Raw genomic sequence first — 17879 nt, 5'->3', positions numbered from 1 at the left:
TCCTGGAGTGAGCAGACGGGTATCCGGTCTGCCTACAGTGGAGGAACCAGTAGTGTAGATAAGAGCCAAAAAAAGTATGGGATGAGGGAGCCAGCCAGTGAACAGAACAGGAAGCCATGACAAGGGTCTAAAACTGGGCTCTGTACAGGAAGCCAAAGCACATGAGTTCCGTCCGACAGGATCTTCAGATAATGGAAAGTAAGCAGCACAGTTGAAAAAGAGCATGAAGCAGACAGGCCTCCACCTCCCAGGAAAGAGATTTAGAAAAGGACTGCGACAGGACCTTGGAGTGCGGATAGTGAGGAAAGGGTATATTCAGGAGATAGTGAAACGAATAGCAGGTTTGTGCCAGAGAGTCGATGTTCTAAGAGCAGAGAGGGGAAGAGGGGATAGGGGCGACGCCATTGCTGTTCAGATGCATCATTATAAAAACAACTAAATAGACCTGCTGTTTCGAAATGTGACCCTGTTTCCTTGTGTTGACTTTGTGTATATCCACGGACGTGTGAAAAAAGAAAAACAAAACTGTCGGCAGAAAAGCAGAGGCATGGGACAGCTCGTGTGTTTTCCCAATATTAATTGTGCCAGAGAGGTTTAAATCAATGTAGGTATACTACTTCCATCAAGGCATCCTTTTAACAGCTCATAAAACCTTTCATTAAGACCAGTGCCTTAGTTTCTCTTTACATACAAGTCTGTAGTTTACTTTGAATGATCATGTCTAACAAAGACTGTTTTAAAAAACATTGTGTTATCAAAATAACACACCAGACACACCTGAAGAAGGCTCCACGGCCGAAACGTTGTGTTTTCTTTCTTCTTTTTTTCAGCATGCAATAAACCTATTGTGTTATCAAAAGCCTGGATAACATCTAGTATGGAACGGAATAAGATGTGAATGTGATTTTCAATCATGCATACACACATACTGTATACATAACTCACATACAATAAATCTTATACATACTCTATGTGTAATAGTACAGAAAATAAAACAAATTATTAATCTTACAGTATTATAATTACAAAGAATGATGATTATTTTTTAAAATATTTTATAGTTATTCAAGTTAATCAATAATTCCGAAAGACAATCCCATAATTCATGTGTTAATGCCAGAAAAGAAATATTAAAAAGTCATATACAATACGCTCCTATACAATTTGACTTTAGCACTGGCTGTTACCTTGAGGTTGTTGCAAGGTCTGTTCTTAATGATTGGATGTGAGTCATCCCACCTACTCCTTTCACCGTTAGAGTACAGAATCCTTTATAGTTTCACTGTGTCTTTATGAAGAATGAAAAATCAAGCAGAAGCATGCGCTAGTTTCCTCTCAGAAGGGAACAAATAGGAACCTAGAGTTTAGTTACTTTTTATACTTCTTTCAAATAACAGAAAAAATAAACCCACATACTCATGTTTATCACAATACACATCTTGGTAAAACATCCTGTATTGTTTTCTCCTTTAATTCTGTACTTTCCATACTGCGCACAATTCAGACTTGTGTATCTCTGAAATTCTTTTCCTTCTCTATTCTTCAACTTCAAGAACTTGAGAATAGTTACAAACAAGAGCAGGCCTGTCACGATTGTAGTCCCTCCTCCTTAAGGGCGCTCCGGCTCTTTCACTTCACACCTGATTTTGTGCACCTGTCCCCTGTTCCAGCTTCCTTCCTATCCCCCTTAAAAGCCAGACAATCACTTTATTCGGGGCTCTGCATTGATTCCCATATCTTGCGAGCTCGGGACCTGTAATCGTCTGGCTCCGTTATGCTTTTAAGTTTCTGTTCCTGTTCCCCTTCCCCCTGCCGGTTCTGACCCGGTTCCTGTTTTTAACCTGTCTGTTCTCGGATGGACCGGCTGGCTTTGGACTTTGCCCGTTTCTGGATTGTTTGCCCCCGACTCACCCCCCTGGACACCTGCGCACTTTGGACACGCCCCCCTGTATTCATTCCCGATTCCTGCATGGCGGCTTTTTTCCTCACTCCACCCCGGATCATGTCGTCCGCATAGGGTCTGGAAAGAACTGTTCGTTACAAGGCCATTTTGGAGTTAGTGGCTGGGTAGCTAGTTCCATACTCCCAGAGGAAAGAAAACCAGTACAAAATCCTTCCAGATTATCCTTGAAGTACAGATTAGTCAAAAGCTTCCACATAAATGAGGGTAATAGGTGATATGTAAGAAAATGCACTGTGATGCATGCAGGAAACAACCATAGTATGCGAATTTCACATATACGATGGCTGTACAAATATGCACAGTACAAATGCCAATGAAATCAAAGCAAGGCATCTTCATATTATTCAGTGTATTAGACCTCACTTGGAAGAGTGAGTTCCATTTCATTTACAATGTCTCAAAGAAGACATTGCTGCTTTAGTGGCGGTACTAAGGAGAGAAAGAGACTTATTAATGTCCTTAAGGGAAGGTCAAGGACAGAGTAAGTAAATTGAATCTTTTTATCCTGGAGCAGAGAAGACTACTTAAAACTAGGTATTCAAAATTAAGAAAAATTATGTTTACGTCAACTCAGTGGACTGCTTCAAAATTAGCAGTAACACAAGGACCTACCTGGGGACATGAATGGAAGTTAAATTTATGGATGTTTTAAGACTGAAAAAAGGAGACTTTAAAGTCATGATTTATGGGTTAATTTAATATATACTATTCTAAGATAGACTTATTACAATTCTGATCTACTGAATGGCCTATTGTTTGTGGATTTCATCTGACCTCATTGATTGCCTATTTTACAGCCCTCATCATGGAGATATGCATATCAATGAAGCACAGTGTGAATCCTAGACCAAATCTACTGCTGTAGACAGATGCTGCATTTAAAGGCTCATGTGGTTTTAACTCAGGTCAGCAGGAATGCATGAAGAATTTTATTGGCTTCTGTATTATAGTATGAGGTGTGCGCACTGAAGTTAGCATTAAAAAAATATTAGTTCTAGCATCCAATACAGAAAGAAATAGGCACTTCATACTTGTATGAGCGCAGTGGAATTGATTGGATAGCCACTGTATAGTAGTTGCCATCCGTATATTTGGGGGAAAAGTATTTTACTTTGCAGAAGATTGTCATTTCCAGACAGCAAAAATCATAACCTGCAAGTGTAGTACCATCTCAGTAATCCAACACAGAACAGGCTTAATTCCAAACATTGCCACTGCATATTGATTCAGGTTTGATTAGGCTTAACACCCACTGATAGTAGATTCTGGCAGAAAATCCCAGAGATATATCTCAGTGGCACTCATTGGATAACATTTAGCATATATTACATCTTTACAGTGTAGTACAATATAGATATGATACAATGGTTGATTGATTCTTTATTTTGGGATATTTGTCATAATTTGTTTCTCACCTATGAAAATATGACTGAGCAGGCTAGAGCACGATTAATTTGTGGTGACCCTCACCTTCTAACATAATTATCATGGACCTGGACAGGTGTTTTTGGATAGTGATTAAAATGATGATACTATTATACCATTACCAATATGTGCATAAACAATGTGTACTGTAAAGTCATCACTGACGGGTGGCATCAGAATTGTCGTTGCTTGTGCCCACAGCTTTGCCATAGGCTCGAGAGCTGAGCTGCACTCCCAGATCTCCTGATCCTGGGACACAGCTTTGAGGTGATATGGCAGCAGGCCCTATCATCACAAATGCTGAGGATTCCTGGAGCATCCTTTTGGGTTCCAGAATTCCTAGCTCTTTGAGTGCAGAACCCATGGATCATTGCCCAGTTTCTAACTCAATTAGGTTAATGAATTTGGAAAAATACAAATAGCTCAAATGATCAGTAAAATAGGTCAGGCATCAATGTGAACAAGCTGTGCAGAACTGCAGTAGTCTTCCCTACGTTAGCTGAGGTGCCTTCCATCTGTGGGGTGCAAAATTGTTCTTGAACAGATGGTGTATACCAGGGCTAGACTGAGACAGACTTTTAGTCCTCCTTAAAAGCTTTGGTCCATCTTTAGGAAAACTGCTCAAAACCTAGTCTTGGACTATGAGGACAGCAAGTTTTGCCTATTATTCTTGTCTTCAAAATGCTTTGTGTCTTATACTGTAAATATACTGGGCTGTATATTACCTGTAGGTTTGATAAATTGTGACATAGGAACATAAGGAATGTTACAATCAGGCGGAGCCTATCTAACTGTTCCAGCCTGTTTAGTTGGTAGAAGGTAAGTGATCCAAGGATCTCTTTCAGTTGGTTCTTGAACGAATGGAAGATAGAGGCTTTAAACAACAAGAATGGGTAATTGAAAACTAAACAAAAGAATAGGCTGTGCATAATCATGCTTGCCAAAAGAGATACCAAAGAACCTGTTTTCTCTATAAAATATAAACTACACAACACTACTTCAGTGAAATGAAGAAATAACACAGTGTCAGGGCTTGGCCTCCCCAGAGGGGTAAACCAATCAATTCCTTCTCTCTCTCTCTCTCCCATCGCTCCCAGTTTTGACAGGAATTCATTTGGACTTGTGCCATAGCTCCACATCTGCAGGGATATTTCATGGGGGGAAAACAGGAATACTTACATGATTATTTTTGATTAATACATCATGCTTCAATTTTACACCAAGTTTACGGAACATGTGTACCGAAAACTACAAGGCATACCATGAATCAAAGCAAGAGAGAATAGGATATTTGTCAACTTCAAAATACAGTATGCAAATCAAGTTTCCCCATCCATCGTTAGTATGATGGATTTACAAACAATGTCATACCGTCTCATTCATATTTGCTATGACATCGATCCTCTGATGGTTCAGTCACTGCCTCATAGATGATGATGATGATGATGATGATGTTGACGATGAAATCCTACATTTAACTAGAATGGGCTGGGCTGGTCATTTGATCTCACGCGGTTCACTTCTTCAAACTACTGAGCTGTGAGCATCAGCAGCACAAGACGGGAGATCAGTACCAGCGGGAAGATCGCGTTTAGCCAGTTGTCAGAGCTCAGAAAGGCGTACATAATTTACACCTTGATATATATTGAGAAAGAAACAGCAGCTGCCTGTATGTCAGCGAAAGGCAGAAAGTATCAGAAACGTGTGTCTTTTTCTGAAGAGGACAATGAACAAGACTGGAAAGAGGAAAACGGGGGTTTGGATGCACATTACTTAAAATCGGTTAAAACTGTCAGAGATTCATCTGGGTATTACCATTGCACAATGTGAGTAGTGCACTATTTTTTATTATTATTATGGTTGTTGTTGTTATTATAATTAATGTTGCTGTTGTTGATAGTAATGATGTAATGCGTTATTTATTTAGAAAACTGAAATCAAGTAAAGTGCACACATAATATTTAGAAAATTATGTGAAAGTTATTTTTCTCATATATTGCTGCGGAAAAAGAAAATGAAGTCGAAGTCCACGATTGCATTTTTTTAAAGTCTACTTTTTGAGTCGATTGTAATCGATGAAAGTAAATGCCTGATTTATTTATTTTGCTAGACAAAAAACAACATCTTATTGATATGTTCAATTGTTCATAAACCACGCAGTACACCAATGGTTAGCTACAAGTGTAAAAAAAAAACTTGAAATGGTTATATTTCTCACATTTATTCAGCAGTTTAGCGCCACCGAGTGGAACTCATTTTCACAATTTTAAATGTTCTTTAAAAGAGTTTTATTTTATTATTTTTTTCATTTTTTTGTTCTTTGTTTTTTTTTGTAAATAAATAGGAGATTCACACACAAATGCGATTCACAAAATATGATTTGAAAAAGTATTACCTGCCGCGGCAGTTCAGTGGCCCTGTGTAATTTGTTGCGCTTCAAAACAACGCAACTCCAATGAGATTTTATTTTCCGGAAATATGTTTAAGATGAGCCCTGCGTAAGACGTGGATTTTGTGTAATCAGTGTGCCTGAAAGGATAACTCAAACAGAAAATGGCCCTCCCTTCTCTCCTGCTTTACTACAAGCAATAATGAAGTCATAAATCTTGCCCGTATTAATAAAACAACCCAATGTTATTAATTAGCTTTTCGTAACTGTAGATACACAAAGTAGAAGACACTACGTCATTAGCGTTTTAAAATCCCTGGTTACTGCAACATTGTCCTTCTATGTCCATTTGACGTGGACTGAAAGTCCTAATTAAAAAGTGCAGTCAGAAAAAACGCTGTAAGCTTTAGTTAAAAATTGGTAGTTTGATTCATTTAACCATTAGTAACAAAGCCATGTTTATTAGAACATACATCAAGGTATTCTATAAGGAAAGCCGAATGGGTGATTTATAATATAGTATTCTACTGTGTATGCACATTATATGTCTTGTTTTTCAAAATAAACATGACATAATGCCAGGGAAGTGTCACATTCTAGTCACACATACTAAATATTATTACTGTCATTATGAAAATTCTATTTAATTCTGTTTTGGCTTCATGGCTACTCCATGGGAAGAGTAATGTGTTTTTATTTCCAAACTGAAGGGGATATTGTCTTAAAAAGCCAGCGTAGGAAGTATTTAATCAGCATATGTATGTATCTTTTATTTACCTGTTGATGTAAAGTGGTGAAGACAACTTACAGTTCATTCTTCAGCTTGTTTCTTTCTATAGCTGGCAAAGCTGAGAAAGGAAAATGCGCTTTGACACATTACACTTCTGTTCCTTGAGTTCCTTGGTATCTAAAATGTAAAAAAAATAACTATATATGGAAAACAGATAATTATATTTAAGCAAGTCTTTTTGTCTTATTTATTAGTCTTGTGCTCATTAAGGTTGTACAATGAAATACTACCAATGTTCAGTGTTTCTTATTTTATCTTAAGAATTCAAGACATTTTTAAATTTAAGACTGACAAACCTGATGTTACGATATGTCTGCTATAATTCAGATTAGCTAATTCTGTTTATTTTCCAACTTAAACTGTATGACACCACATTATATGATAAATGTGATCTAATGTAAGTTGGAATATTGTGTGGTATTACTTTGATAATGTTGTGCTGTTAACTATACAAGTTATTAAACACAGGATTAAAATGGATCAGAAAGTTTCATACATCATGCTATTTTGGTTGTTCATATTTTACTACATAATGTTTTTTTAATATAATGCTTTTTTTTAAAATGATGGTTGTTAAGATTTAGGCACGTTTCCAATAACGGGCGTTTTTTTGCTTTTTAAATTATAACGGTGACAATATGTTTGACGTTTGGATTGTGAAAGTCTTGAATCCGTGAAAGGAATATTCTCAAAAGATGGAAAAATATTAATTGCAGACTTTTATTTCATTACAAATCCAAACCTTTGGCATATCAGAGAAATTGTCATTCTAATTACATAACACAGTTCACCAAGAGAAGTTTCATTAAATCACTTTCATCACGCCAGGATGTACTACAGTAGCTGGTCTTCAGAAGCCTTTTTTTAGACAGATCAAATCTAATTACATTTTGTTGTCAATAAAACAAGAACCATCCGTTGATTAGAGATCAATTGTTCACACTAATTTTACCTGGAGTGTGATAAATAAAAACCTTAATTCCATGCTGAGCAACAGAAAGAAGAAACACAACATTTGAACTGTTGACACCTGAAAAAGACTGTGTTTCTTTCTTTGACTGTTTGACACTGAATTTGTCTTTGCTTGTTCCTTTGCAACCAACACAAGCTGATATAGCTCCCTTCTGAAACCTCTTCAATGAAGACTTTGACATTTGACCTCTGCACTAGGATACACTTTAACAGCCCTAACAATTTGAAATTCCTTGTTGTGTTTTACATTGCACTGGCAATTTGGGAATTTTTGTTGTAATTCCCAAAAAAGAAAAATGCAATTTGAAATGCAACAACGTAAAATGTCATTGGAATTAAGACTACAGCTAATGTGAGATATAAGATATGAAGCCGTGACTGCTGCAGAGTGGAGGTTTGATGAAAAGTAATTCCTCATGGTTGCCTACGATATATTTTTTATTTTACTTTAGGCAATTTGTTATTTCTACAAAGGTTTTTTTTGCTCATTCTAATCAAACTGGGCACTTGCAATTTCAAGCCCTGGGGAAAAGGGAATCACACTGTTCTTTGACTCGTATTTTTTGCTCTCTAATTATGAAGGCATATGGTCTGTTTCAGGGGTAATTTCAATAACATCAGCGGAGTGTGTCATTTTCTCAGTCATTTCAATTAAGGTCATATTCCTTCTTCAGAGGTACAGGTGGAGGGAGCAAGGCTATAGAGTTGACGACAGGGGCAGCTGAAGGCAGACACCCTTTCACTGGTCTCTGGCAGTTGCTTTCCTTGCATTATTGCACTGTTTGGTGATATTATTGTCCAAGAACAGAGTGGGTGTGTGGAGGCTGGTGTGTGTTCAGACCACAAGACAAGAGGTGCCTAAACATTTTCGCCCAGCAATTGTATCGAGTAAAATCTTCACAAGCAAGTCGGTAGGATGCAATGAGAAAATCCTCCTTTTTTACACTTAATAAAAAAAAGAACACAGCTCAAAATCAGAACTGTTTCACATATATTCAGACACAGGTATATACAGTATGCCCTAATTAAATTCTACAAAGGGTGAAAGTAGACCAAACGTAAATATTGTTAGCACTTTAAGATCATGATCCGGTTACCTTTTGTTTTAAGAAACAAGTTAACCGGCCATGTTATTAAAGTCCATTTCCTGGCTTCTTTTAAGAAACAACTGCATGAGGTCCTTGGATCAATTAGCTACTAATTGCCAAACAAATCAGCCAAATATTCTCTGCTCATTTGTAACCTTTCTTATGTTTGTCAGGGACTATTATCTTTGTGGACATGTTTTGTTTCTACACAGATATGATATATGCCCAAAGAAATGTGGTAAGTAAAATAAACAGAGGAAAGATAAATCAACCATCACAGAGACTGTTGTGTATTGCTGCTGTGTGAATTACACACACATAAGAAATGAGCAGATTGTCTGTGTACTTTGCTCTGCAGTTTTAAGGTTAGATTTGTCTTGCTTTCTTTTCCCTCAATACAGAAATTAAACAGCAGCAGTTCTCATTAATTAGGTTAAGATGAGGAAGGGACATATTAAAGACCTGGAAGCTGGCAGTTCAGGAAATCATTAACAGAGTACCAATGAGATTAAACACAGTTGTCATAAGTTTTTTTTATATTAGCTTTGGTCTCTAGAGCCCAAGATACATCTTGTTCATTCTCTTTACCTGAAGCTTTTAAAAAATATGGATGAGTAGTCCTTGTTGATATCAAGTTTGAAAATCCAACTAGAGTGACTATTGAAAATAGATTTCAATGTGATAACTGCTTATTGATCTGTTCTCTTTTGCTTTGGGGGTCAAAACCAACCTTTTGATCTGACACTCATTAATCCCTCACTGTGCTTCCTTTCATTAAAGGTCAGAAGCTGTGCTGATGAAACCATTACTAAGCACTATGTTCCTTTTAAGCCCTAGCCTCCAATAGTGAAACTAAACAATATCAACATTTTATACATTTCCATTAAATAAATTACATTGAATAATAAACATGAAATGCGAACCAAAGCATTTAAATGTTTAACATCAGGTAAAGTCTGTATTATGAACATTATTTAATGTTGCAGAACCTAAGCAGCTTAAAAATCTAAAACAATATAGAATACCATGCACATTCTCACTGTAATGTTCTTTCACAAACATTTCAAACATTTCACTGTATATTTAGCTCATTAGCATGTATTATCATCAAAACTATACCTAATAAGTACAGTATTTGACTTAATACCAAAAACAAAATCAGAATTGTCATGACTGTAGAAATATTTGACTTCTAGCTCCTTTTTCCTTTGACATTATCAATATATGTATCAAAACTGACTTCAATTTGGCAAACAGAATTTGTGCCTGCCCCATTTATTGGAGGTCTAAAGGGTTAGCTTTTTATAGAGTGACAGAGATTTTTCAGTTAATCCCTAGTGGAATGCAACATAATAAGACGTTTATGTTAGTTTCACTCAACTTCAGAAATGTATTAATGTAAATGCATGGATTACCTTTCGTCTTCATCTCCTACTGCCAGATAAAACAGTTAATGGAAGGAGAAGTCAAAGATGACAGGAAGGAAGTTTATCAATACTAGGCAGTGCTCTGAAACCCATTAGTAAAGTTGAAATGGCTCCAACATAACATCCATCTCAATGCCTCACACACAATATGTCCATTTTTGATGGAATTAGTTAATTAGTGAGGCAAATTAAAGACACTTTACATTAAGTAGAACAGGAAATATTGAACGAGGGTGACACATCCTTTTAGTTTCCAAAGTGTAACATAATTCTTTGGTGGAAGGGTTGTGGGGCATTTTTAAATTGTACTCCCTATAAAGATCCTCCTAAAAATAAAATTAGGGGGAATCTGAAAAGGTTAATATCATTCCTATTTTTTAAATTCATTATGCTTAATTTTAAGTAATAGTGTTGCATCTAATGGACAGGTGCAATGATATTAAATAATCTGAATTAAATAATATTATTGCACTTCTCCGTCAGATGAAGGTGCCTTCTCATTTAGTAAAAATGTGTAAATCAATGCTGCTCTCGTCTGAGTTTTTCCGATTTCCGATTTCTCTTCAGCTCAGCCATGAATCCGTGTGGATCTTGTGGGGTCTTGATACTCCCTGAGTAAATTTCATATTTGTTTCATATCCATGGAAGAAATATGACCCAGGGCTTCTTTAAAATAAACATTCTCATAGAATGACCTGAGAGTAACACTTTTTTTGTTTTTATACTGAGAAGAAATAATAGCTCCTGACCTTTTTCAAAGGCACGTAATCTGTCCACAAAGGAGGGACATAATATGGATAGCTTTAAGAAGGCTTTAATCTGCACATACTTTTCATATGCACAGTTTGCAGTGAAAACCTAATTTGATTTGTTTATTGGAAGTTGACATATGACACTTATTTTACAAAATGGTAGGTATTTCACTTAAGTTTGTAATCATTTTGACAGTTGTGTTTTGAGTTGAGACCATTTGAACCATATGCTAAGCTGGCCAGTTGAAGGCCAGGATAAAAAAAATATTTAAAATATTTAAATATTTTACAAATACCATTGTAATACTATTATAAATCCAACTCAGTTCTCAGAGTGGTTAAAAAGAAAAGCTATGATTTGCACCAGTTACACTAGGTCCACTGCAGTATTTTCTGGTGATTTTGTGCCATTTGGTTACTATTTATTTATTTTCTGTCTATTAAATAATGAACAAGAATACATGGATGGTATAAAGATTGATAAATACTGGTGTAGAGTTTACTGATGACCTAAACTACTTTTTACGAACTAACCTCCAATTTTTCTTAATCTCATTTCAGGTATAAGTTCATAATGATGAGTGAAATTAGATGTTCATGGTGTCATTTAATTAGGAATCAGTAATAAACTGCAAAGTCTAAATACAGAGTAAATTGCATTTCTCAGTGTCACTGGTGCTCCTGACTAAAATGGAAGAATTTTCCTATGAATTCTAAATAGGAAGATGGTGAAATACAAATGCGTGAGTGCGGTCTTCTAAAGTAAAATCAAAAAACGTTTGGGTTATTGATTTTACATAGTATCAGAATTATATCATAGTGTAGATGTTCTAGGTCTCAAACCACTAATGTATATAAAGTCTTCTGCTGTATTTTGTGCAGTTTGATGTCTGTCGAATCATCTTCCAAGTACAAAGAGATTGCAAGTTTCTAAAATGAAAGCAGCTCAAAAAGAAGGTCACCTTCCTAGTACTGTGGAACAGTGGAGGAGAAGCTTCACAAACAATTCACATTGTGGAATGTTTTAGAACTCCCAAAATGGTGCATTAACCTGCTCTTTAGGATCTGATAGATGCGTATTTGTCACATTTACTCAACCCTCAACGGATTGTGGGCAAAGAAGCAGATAATATGCAGGCCTACCTCTATTTATTCAGATATTTCTAAAGACAATAAAAAGGTTTTTGACTTTTGTTGTATGATTAGCCATCCCATTATACAATAAAAACAGAAAAGACCTAAACAATTAATAGTGTTTATTATTCTAAATGTCATGCTATGTTCCAGCAGTATGTCTGTAAAAGTTTACTTTGTGAATCCAGGTGTCTTGTTCAAAATATTACTTTTTCTTTGTGTGAAGCTGTCTTTTGTCTATTTTTTGGATGCACAGACTTGCTCCCATTTCTTGTTCTTATCGGAACATCTAGAATGGCCACTAGCGAATGTCTGTTCACTTGTCCGCTCTGCATCGTCCCCCACAGGCCAGCCGGCGACAACCCGACGCTGAGGAGGCTCACGATGATGAGGGAGAAGGGGAGACGGCAAGCTGTCCGCGGCCCCGCGTTCATGTTCAACAACAGGGGGACCAGCCTGACCACGGAGGAGGAGCGGTTTCTCGACGCCGCGGAGTACGGCAACATCCCCGTGGTGCGCAAGATGCTCGAGGAATCCAGCACGCTGAACGTCAACTGCGTCGACTACATGGGCCAGAATGGCCTGCAGCTCGCCGTGGGGAACGAGCACTTGGAGGTGACGGAGCTGCTGCTCAAGAGAGACAACCTGGCGCGCATTGGGGACGCTCTGCTGCTCGCCATCAGCAAGGGCTACGTCAGGATCGTGGAAGCGATTCTGAACCACCCCGCCTTCGTCACCAGCGAGCGTTTGACGCGCAGCCCCTGTGAGCTGCAGGATGACGACTTCTACTCCTACGACGAAGACGGCACCCGGTTCTCTCCTGACATCACCCCTATCATTCTAGCTGCCCACTGCCAGAAGTACGAGGTTGTGCACATGCTACTCATGAAGGGAGCTCGCATCGAGAGACCCCACGACTACTTCTGCAAGTGCAATGAATGCATGGAGAAGCAGAAGAAGGATTCCTTCAGCCATTCCCGCTCCAGGATAAACGCCTACAGAGGTCTGGCAAGTCCTGCTTACCTCTCTCTGTCCAGCGAAGACCCCGTTCTCACGGCTTTAGAACTGAGCAATGAGTTAGCCAAGCTGGCCAACATCGAAAAAGAATTCAAGGTACGTTTGCAATTGATTTTCATGAGTGTGATATTTTCCTGCATCCTTAGAATTTATAAGCATGCCTGGATTTGCTTTTTATTCTACAGTATGAGTATGAGCAGTTCCAGATTTTGCTCTAGAGCATGACCAGCAAAATGAAGTCCCCTTAAGATCAGATCATAGAGTGTTTTTGATTAGCCCTAAGATCACAGTGCTGTTTTACGATTTCCTTTCTCTCTGCTTGTGTTTCTTCAATGACTTATTGTTTTATGTCCTGTAATGTATTTGCAAACTGTGTGTGTGTGTGCTGTCGCCACCAGGACACCCATAAAAAAGAGACGGCGCAGCTCAATTGCTTCTCCCTGGTAAATATTTTTAAATATAACTTTATGAACAGCCATTTGAAATGTTTAATGTCACAGTTGCTAATGCATCACCTACCAGAAAAGGATACCGTCTTTTTTCCTTCTAGAAAGACCTTCTTCCAGCTTCACGTAAATGCATTTTATGAGTCTTTTTACGTCACAGATGTCTAGTCATATAATAGCTGAGTTTTCTGAGGACTAGTGGAAGGCAGTGGAGGATATGTGCTGTGTGGCTTTTATTGTACTTTAAAATTTTCATGTTTTCCTACATTCCCGAAATTGTGTCCTAAGGGCTGCCTTTCATCTTTGTTAAACAGACACTTTTAAATTTTTTCCCATTTTTTTTAATCCATCTGCATGCTGATTGCTTTTCTTTGTCTGAGCTTTGAGAATGGGTTTTGTTTCTTTAGATGCTGTCTGCATGTTGTTTTCCTGTGGCACTAATTATTTCCAGAGTCACCCCTTGTAGCATCATAAGGTCCTTTTGTAAACACTCACAGGTATCCATCAACTGCTTCTTTGTTTAATTCATTTTCACTTTATTGCGTTCGTACACATTGTGCATTGCTAAGATAGGAGTGTATTTTAAGATCAGGTCCTGTGTTTTCTATGCCATACTTGTTACAAAGAGAAATGTGCGTAAAGGACACGAGTTGACTAGTAAAACTGCATTTGATAGGGCTGAACCCTTCACCTGCCTGCAGTAACAGATTCAAAGAGATCCACTTTGAATGGATCGGAATAGATCTGGCAAAGAAATTGCATCCCAACATCACAAGGTCTGCAAGCCTATTATTTATTATAATAAATAATAATTATAAACAAATGATACACTGGAAAAAAAGAGGAAAGCAATATCATACGAACCATGATTTTTTAAGTTGATATTAGTTTCACCTACCTGATATGGATTCCAGAAAAGAAGAATGCTTTGTGGATATTAGGCTCTGATCTTACAAGAAAGTAGTCATTCTGACACCACAGATGTTATCAGCCTGAGCTACAGTGAACAGAACTCTGTATTACCTAGGACTCGTAGCTGACATCTTTTTTGCTTCTGTTTTGCAGCACTAAATTCAGGGAAAAAATCTGAATCAGTTTTATAGCACTTGACCTACTGCTTCCAAGTTTCAGATTATTGGTATTTAACTCTTTGTGACACAGTGTCTGGTTCTTTTTTCTCTCCCGGTGTTAGTTCTCATGTTGTTGACAAGGCATTCAGTCTAAAATCTAATTACCGCCCTCTATATAGCTCATTTTAATCCATTATTAATGCGAAATATTTTTCTTCAAGAAAGATATTTGGGCAGAAGGATCATACGTGTTTGTTTTCTTTCAGGAATGTGTAACTGCACGCTGTTAACCATCCATTTCAAAAGGAAACATTTTAAATAGGTTTGAATGATTTGTGTGAGACAAAATGATATTGTACGTACTGTAGGCCCTGTATGTCACTATACAGGATATCTCAATACAGTATTTTAGTATATGTCCTGTTAGGTTCGCACAGACTTCATAAAGGTAGAAAGATCAGACTCAAATGTTTCTGTATTTCTAATCATGAGGAAAAGCAACCGATTCATTTTTGTTTCAAATTTTAATAATTTGCCAGTCCTATTTTATTGTGCAAAATAAGAGATTACAACCCAGCAAATGAAAGTAGCAGAGCACGTTAAATTACCAGCCTGTGTCTATAGTCCTGTGGAAAAAGTCCTACCATGCACAGTGATACCACTGATTTTCTTAAATAAAACCATCTGTGCAGCTCGGTCAGAGATACATTTTACTTTGATCCTGCTATTTTCCAGCTTTTGTCTCATCTTTGATTTAATCACACAACCTGAATGTATGCATCTCCTCTCACGGGACTTCTCTAGTTTTAGATTGGTCCCACGACATTTCTCTTCTAATCTTTTAAAGATACTAAAGTCCCTGGGTTAAAATCCCTTACAAGGTAACCAAAGTGACCAGTTTGTACGGTTGTGGAAAAATCAATATTGGCATGAAAGTGTTTGATTTCAAGCATTTTTTGATCAATTATACAGTAGTTTCATGAGTAGATTATATCAAAACAAAAAGTTAAAAAAATATTAACATTAGTGACTATAAAATAATTGTTTTGAAGTTGAGAATTGTTTTGGAATTAATTTCGTTGTAGATGTCTACCAAGCAGATGCTATTCATAATATCGATAAAGTAATAATCATGTAAGGATCTGGAGAAAAACAGACCAATTTAATTAAAAATCAAAATGTTCTGGCACTAAAAGGATGCATTTTTCCAGTCCATTTACCTAAGGATTGTTAATGTGACTGTTTAAATTTGTTTCAAGATATGTTTTTCTGCAGTAGAAACTGATAAATGGAGTGCACAAGACTTGGATGACTGTAGCCCTCATATATATTAGGTGCACATATCTAAAATGGTATGTGGGCACTGTTTTTAATTAAACTACAACAAATTAAACAGAATATAAAAAGTCATTTTTGCTCCTTTATATCGTATTTCAAAATTCTTTAAGGTTTTACTCAATGTTCTGTTTGCACAGAGACAGTTGCCAAAAAGCTCAGAGAGAGAAATGTTCTTTTTTATAACATCTATTATAATGTTATACGGGTGTTCTTCATACATACAGTATATATAAATATCCCTCATGTCAACAAAATTGTTATGTGTCAGAAAATGAAGAGTTTTAATATTTTAAATTGTGATTTCTCTGTCATTTTAAGGTTTTATGTATATGTGGATATTGTTGAAATGGCTTACAAATATGAGTTCTGTCAGCTTTATTGTTCAGATATGGCTTTATTATTCTGTTAACTGAATAGGTCAATTACAATAATTAGCTTCCACCTTGGTGCAGTGTTTTTAAAACCTGATTGCTGTTCATCCACAACAATCTTTAAATCTAAATCTAAATCTATACCAAAAGAAACCACAGGAATAAAATGACAGAGTGAACATGACTCACAAATATGTTGAGACTTTTGAAAAATTTACAACTAGGTCACAGCAACCCACAGCAGACTGCCAAACCGCACTGTTTGAAAAACATCCACCCTTTCTGGTAAAATTACTTAAATCAAGGTATTTGTATCAATTGATTATTTTCTATGCATTCCACTTTTCTGCAATCTTACATTAAATCTCGTCACAGTTCTTCTGCAACAGAATAGCCCTGAATTTTGTTTCCATTTCTGCAGTCAAACTCGAGAGAAACCAACCAAATATAAAGCCAGATTTAATCCTCTGCCCTGTCAGATCTCATATATTAGTGGTTCAAAGATGACAGATAAATTATGAGCAAGGGCTGTGGTCCCTTTTCTCTAATTTCAATGACCAGCCACAGCTGAGGAAGTTGACAAGGTACTTGCTGGATTGAGGTAAAGGATGCTGGTTGTCTAAGGAGTCTGGACACTGAATCCATCACTTAGTTTGGTACAAATGTGTATCTAGCAGCCGCTGCAAAGAAAAAAAAAAGTTTAATCATTAGTGTCTATCTTAAATGAAACTAGTTCCACATATGTTTGCATGAGACAATAAAATTGAAGGACCTGTTATAATAATAATAATAATAATAATAATAATAATAATAATAATAATAATAATAATAGTAAGGAACAAGTAATAGGTTTATTCCATGCTGAAAAGAGAAGAAAAAAAACGCAATGTTTCGGCTGTTGAGCCTTTTTCGGGTGAAACGTTTTGTTTTCTTTCTTCTCTTTTCAGCATGGAATAAACTTATTAGTTGTTCCTTTGCAGCCCACGCTTGCTGACGCAGCTACCCACATGACTATAATAATAATAATAATCATCATCACATTTAAATAGCACTTTTCTGACGAACAAAGTAATGAAGCCAATTCGTAGATGGGGATTTTTAGGAGGCCATAATAGTTAAAGGCCAGGGGGAATTTACCCAGAACATCAGGTTAACTTCCCTACCTTTTTTTGAGAAATGCCCTAGAATTTTCAATGGGCACTGAGAGTCAAAACCTCAGTTTTGTCTCATCCTTAGGATGACATCTTTTTATAGTATAGTGTCCCCCTTACTATACTAGGTGAGCACCCATACTGGCCCCACTAACACCTCTTCCAGCAGCAAACTTAGTTTTTCCCTTTAGGTCTCCCATCCAGGCACTGACTAGGCTCACACCTGCTGAGCTTCAGTGGATTTCAAGTTGTGAGTTGCAGAGTGATATACTGTAGCTGCTGGATAATGAAAGGTTACTTCATCTGTAACAAAATAACATAAAATCAAATTTCTTGTCATGAATCCATTTTCAATATAGCTGCCTGTTACCAATTACAACATAAGGGTTCTTCTGCCCTTGATAAATTATAGAGACCAAATAAAACCCAACAGGATGCTCCCCTATACTTGTCAAGAAAAGACTGCCATAGAATACTAAATAAAGAACAAAGTAATACAGCAAGCATTTAGGAAGACTAATAAGTCAAAGAGTGAAATATATTGAA

The 17879-nt window shown here is 36.8% G+C and overlaps 1 protein-coding gene across 6 annotated transcripts in view; it reads left to right on the top strand.

Moving 5' to 3' along the window:
- The window catches only part of trpc3 (transient receptor potential cation channel, subfamily C, member 3), a 41881-nt gene that overhangs the window by 5560 nt on the left and 18442 nt on the right, over positions 1-17879 (top strand). For 2 of the 6 annotated variants that reach the window (XM_088637164.1, XM_088637146.1), the window contains exons 1-3: positions 4888-5214; positions 12288-13053; positions 13356-13400. In XM_088637164.1, the coding sequence (XP_088493290.1) occupies positions 5060-5214; positions 12288-13053; positions 13356-13400 (966 nt within the window). In that variant the 5' untranslated portion in view covers positions 4888-5059. Of the gene's footprint in view, positions 1-4887; positions 5215-12287; positions 13054-13355; positions 13401-17879 lie in introns of those variants that run through there. The other 4 variants (XM_088637178.1, XM_088637168.1, XM_088637188.1 and 1 more) reach the window with 2 other exon arrangements.

Source organism: Lepisosteus platostomus, chromosome 1, assembly GCF_059453375.1.
Source record: "Lepisosteus platostomus isolate fLepPlt1 chromosome 1, fLepPlt1.hap1, whole genome shotgun sequence".
NCBI classification, from domain to species: Eukaryota; Metazoa; Chordata; class Actinopteri; order Semionotiformes; family Lepisosteidae; genus Lepisosteus; species Lepisosteus platostomus.
Note: the sequence above shows the minus strand (reverse complement) of the source record. Positions and strands in the feature narration are given on the sequence as shown.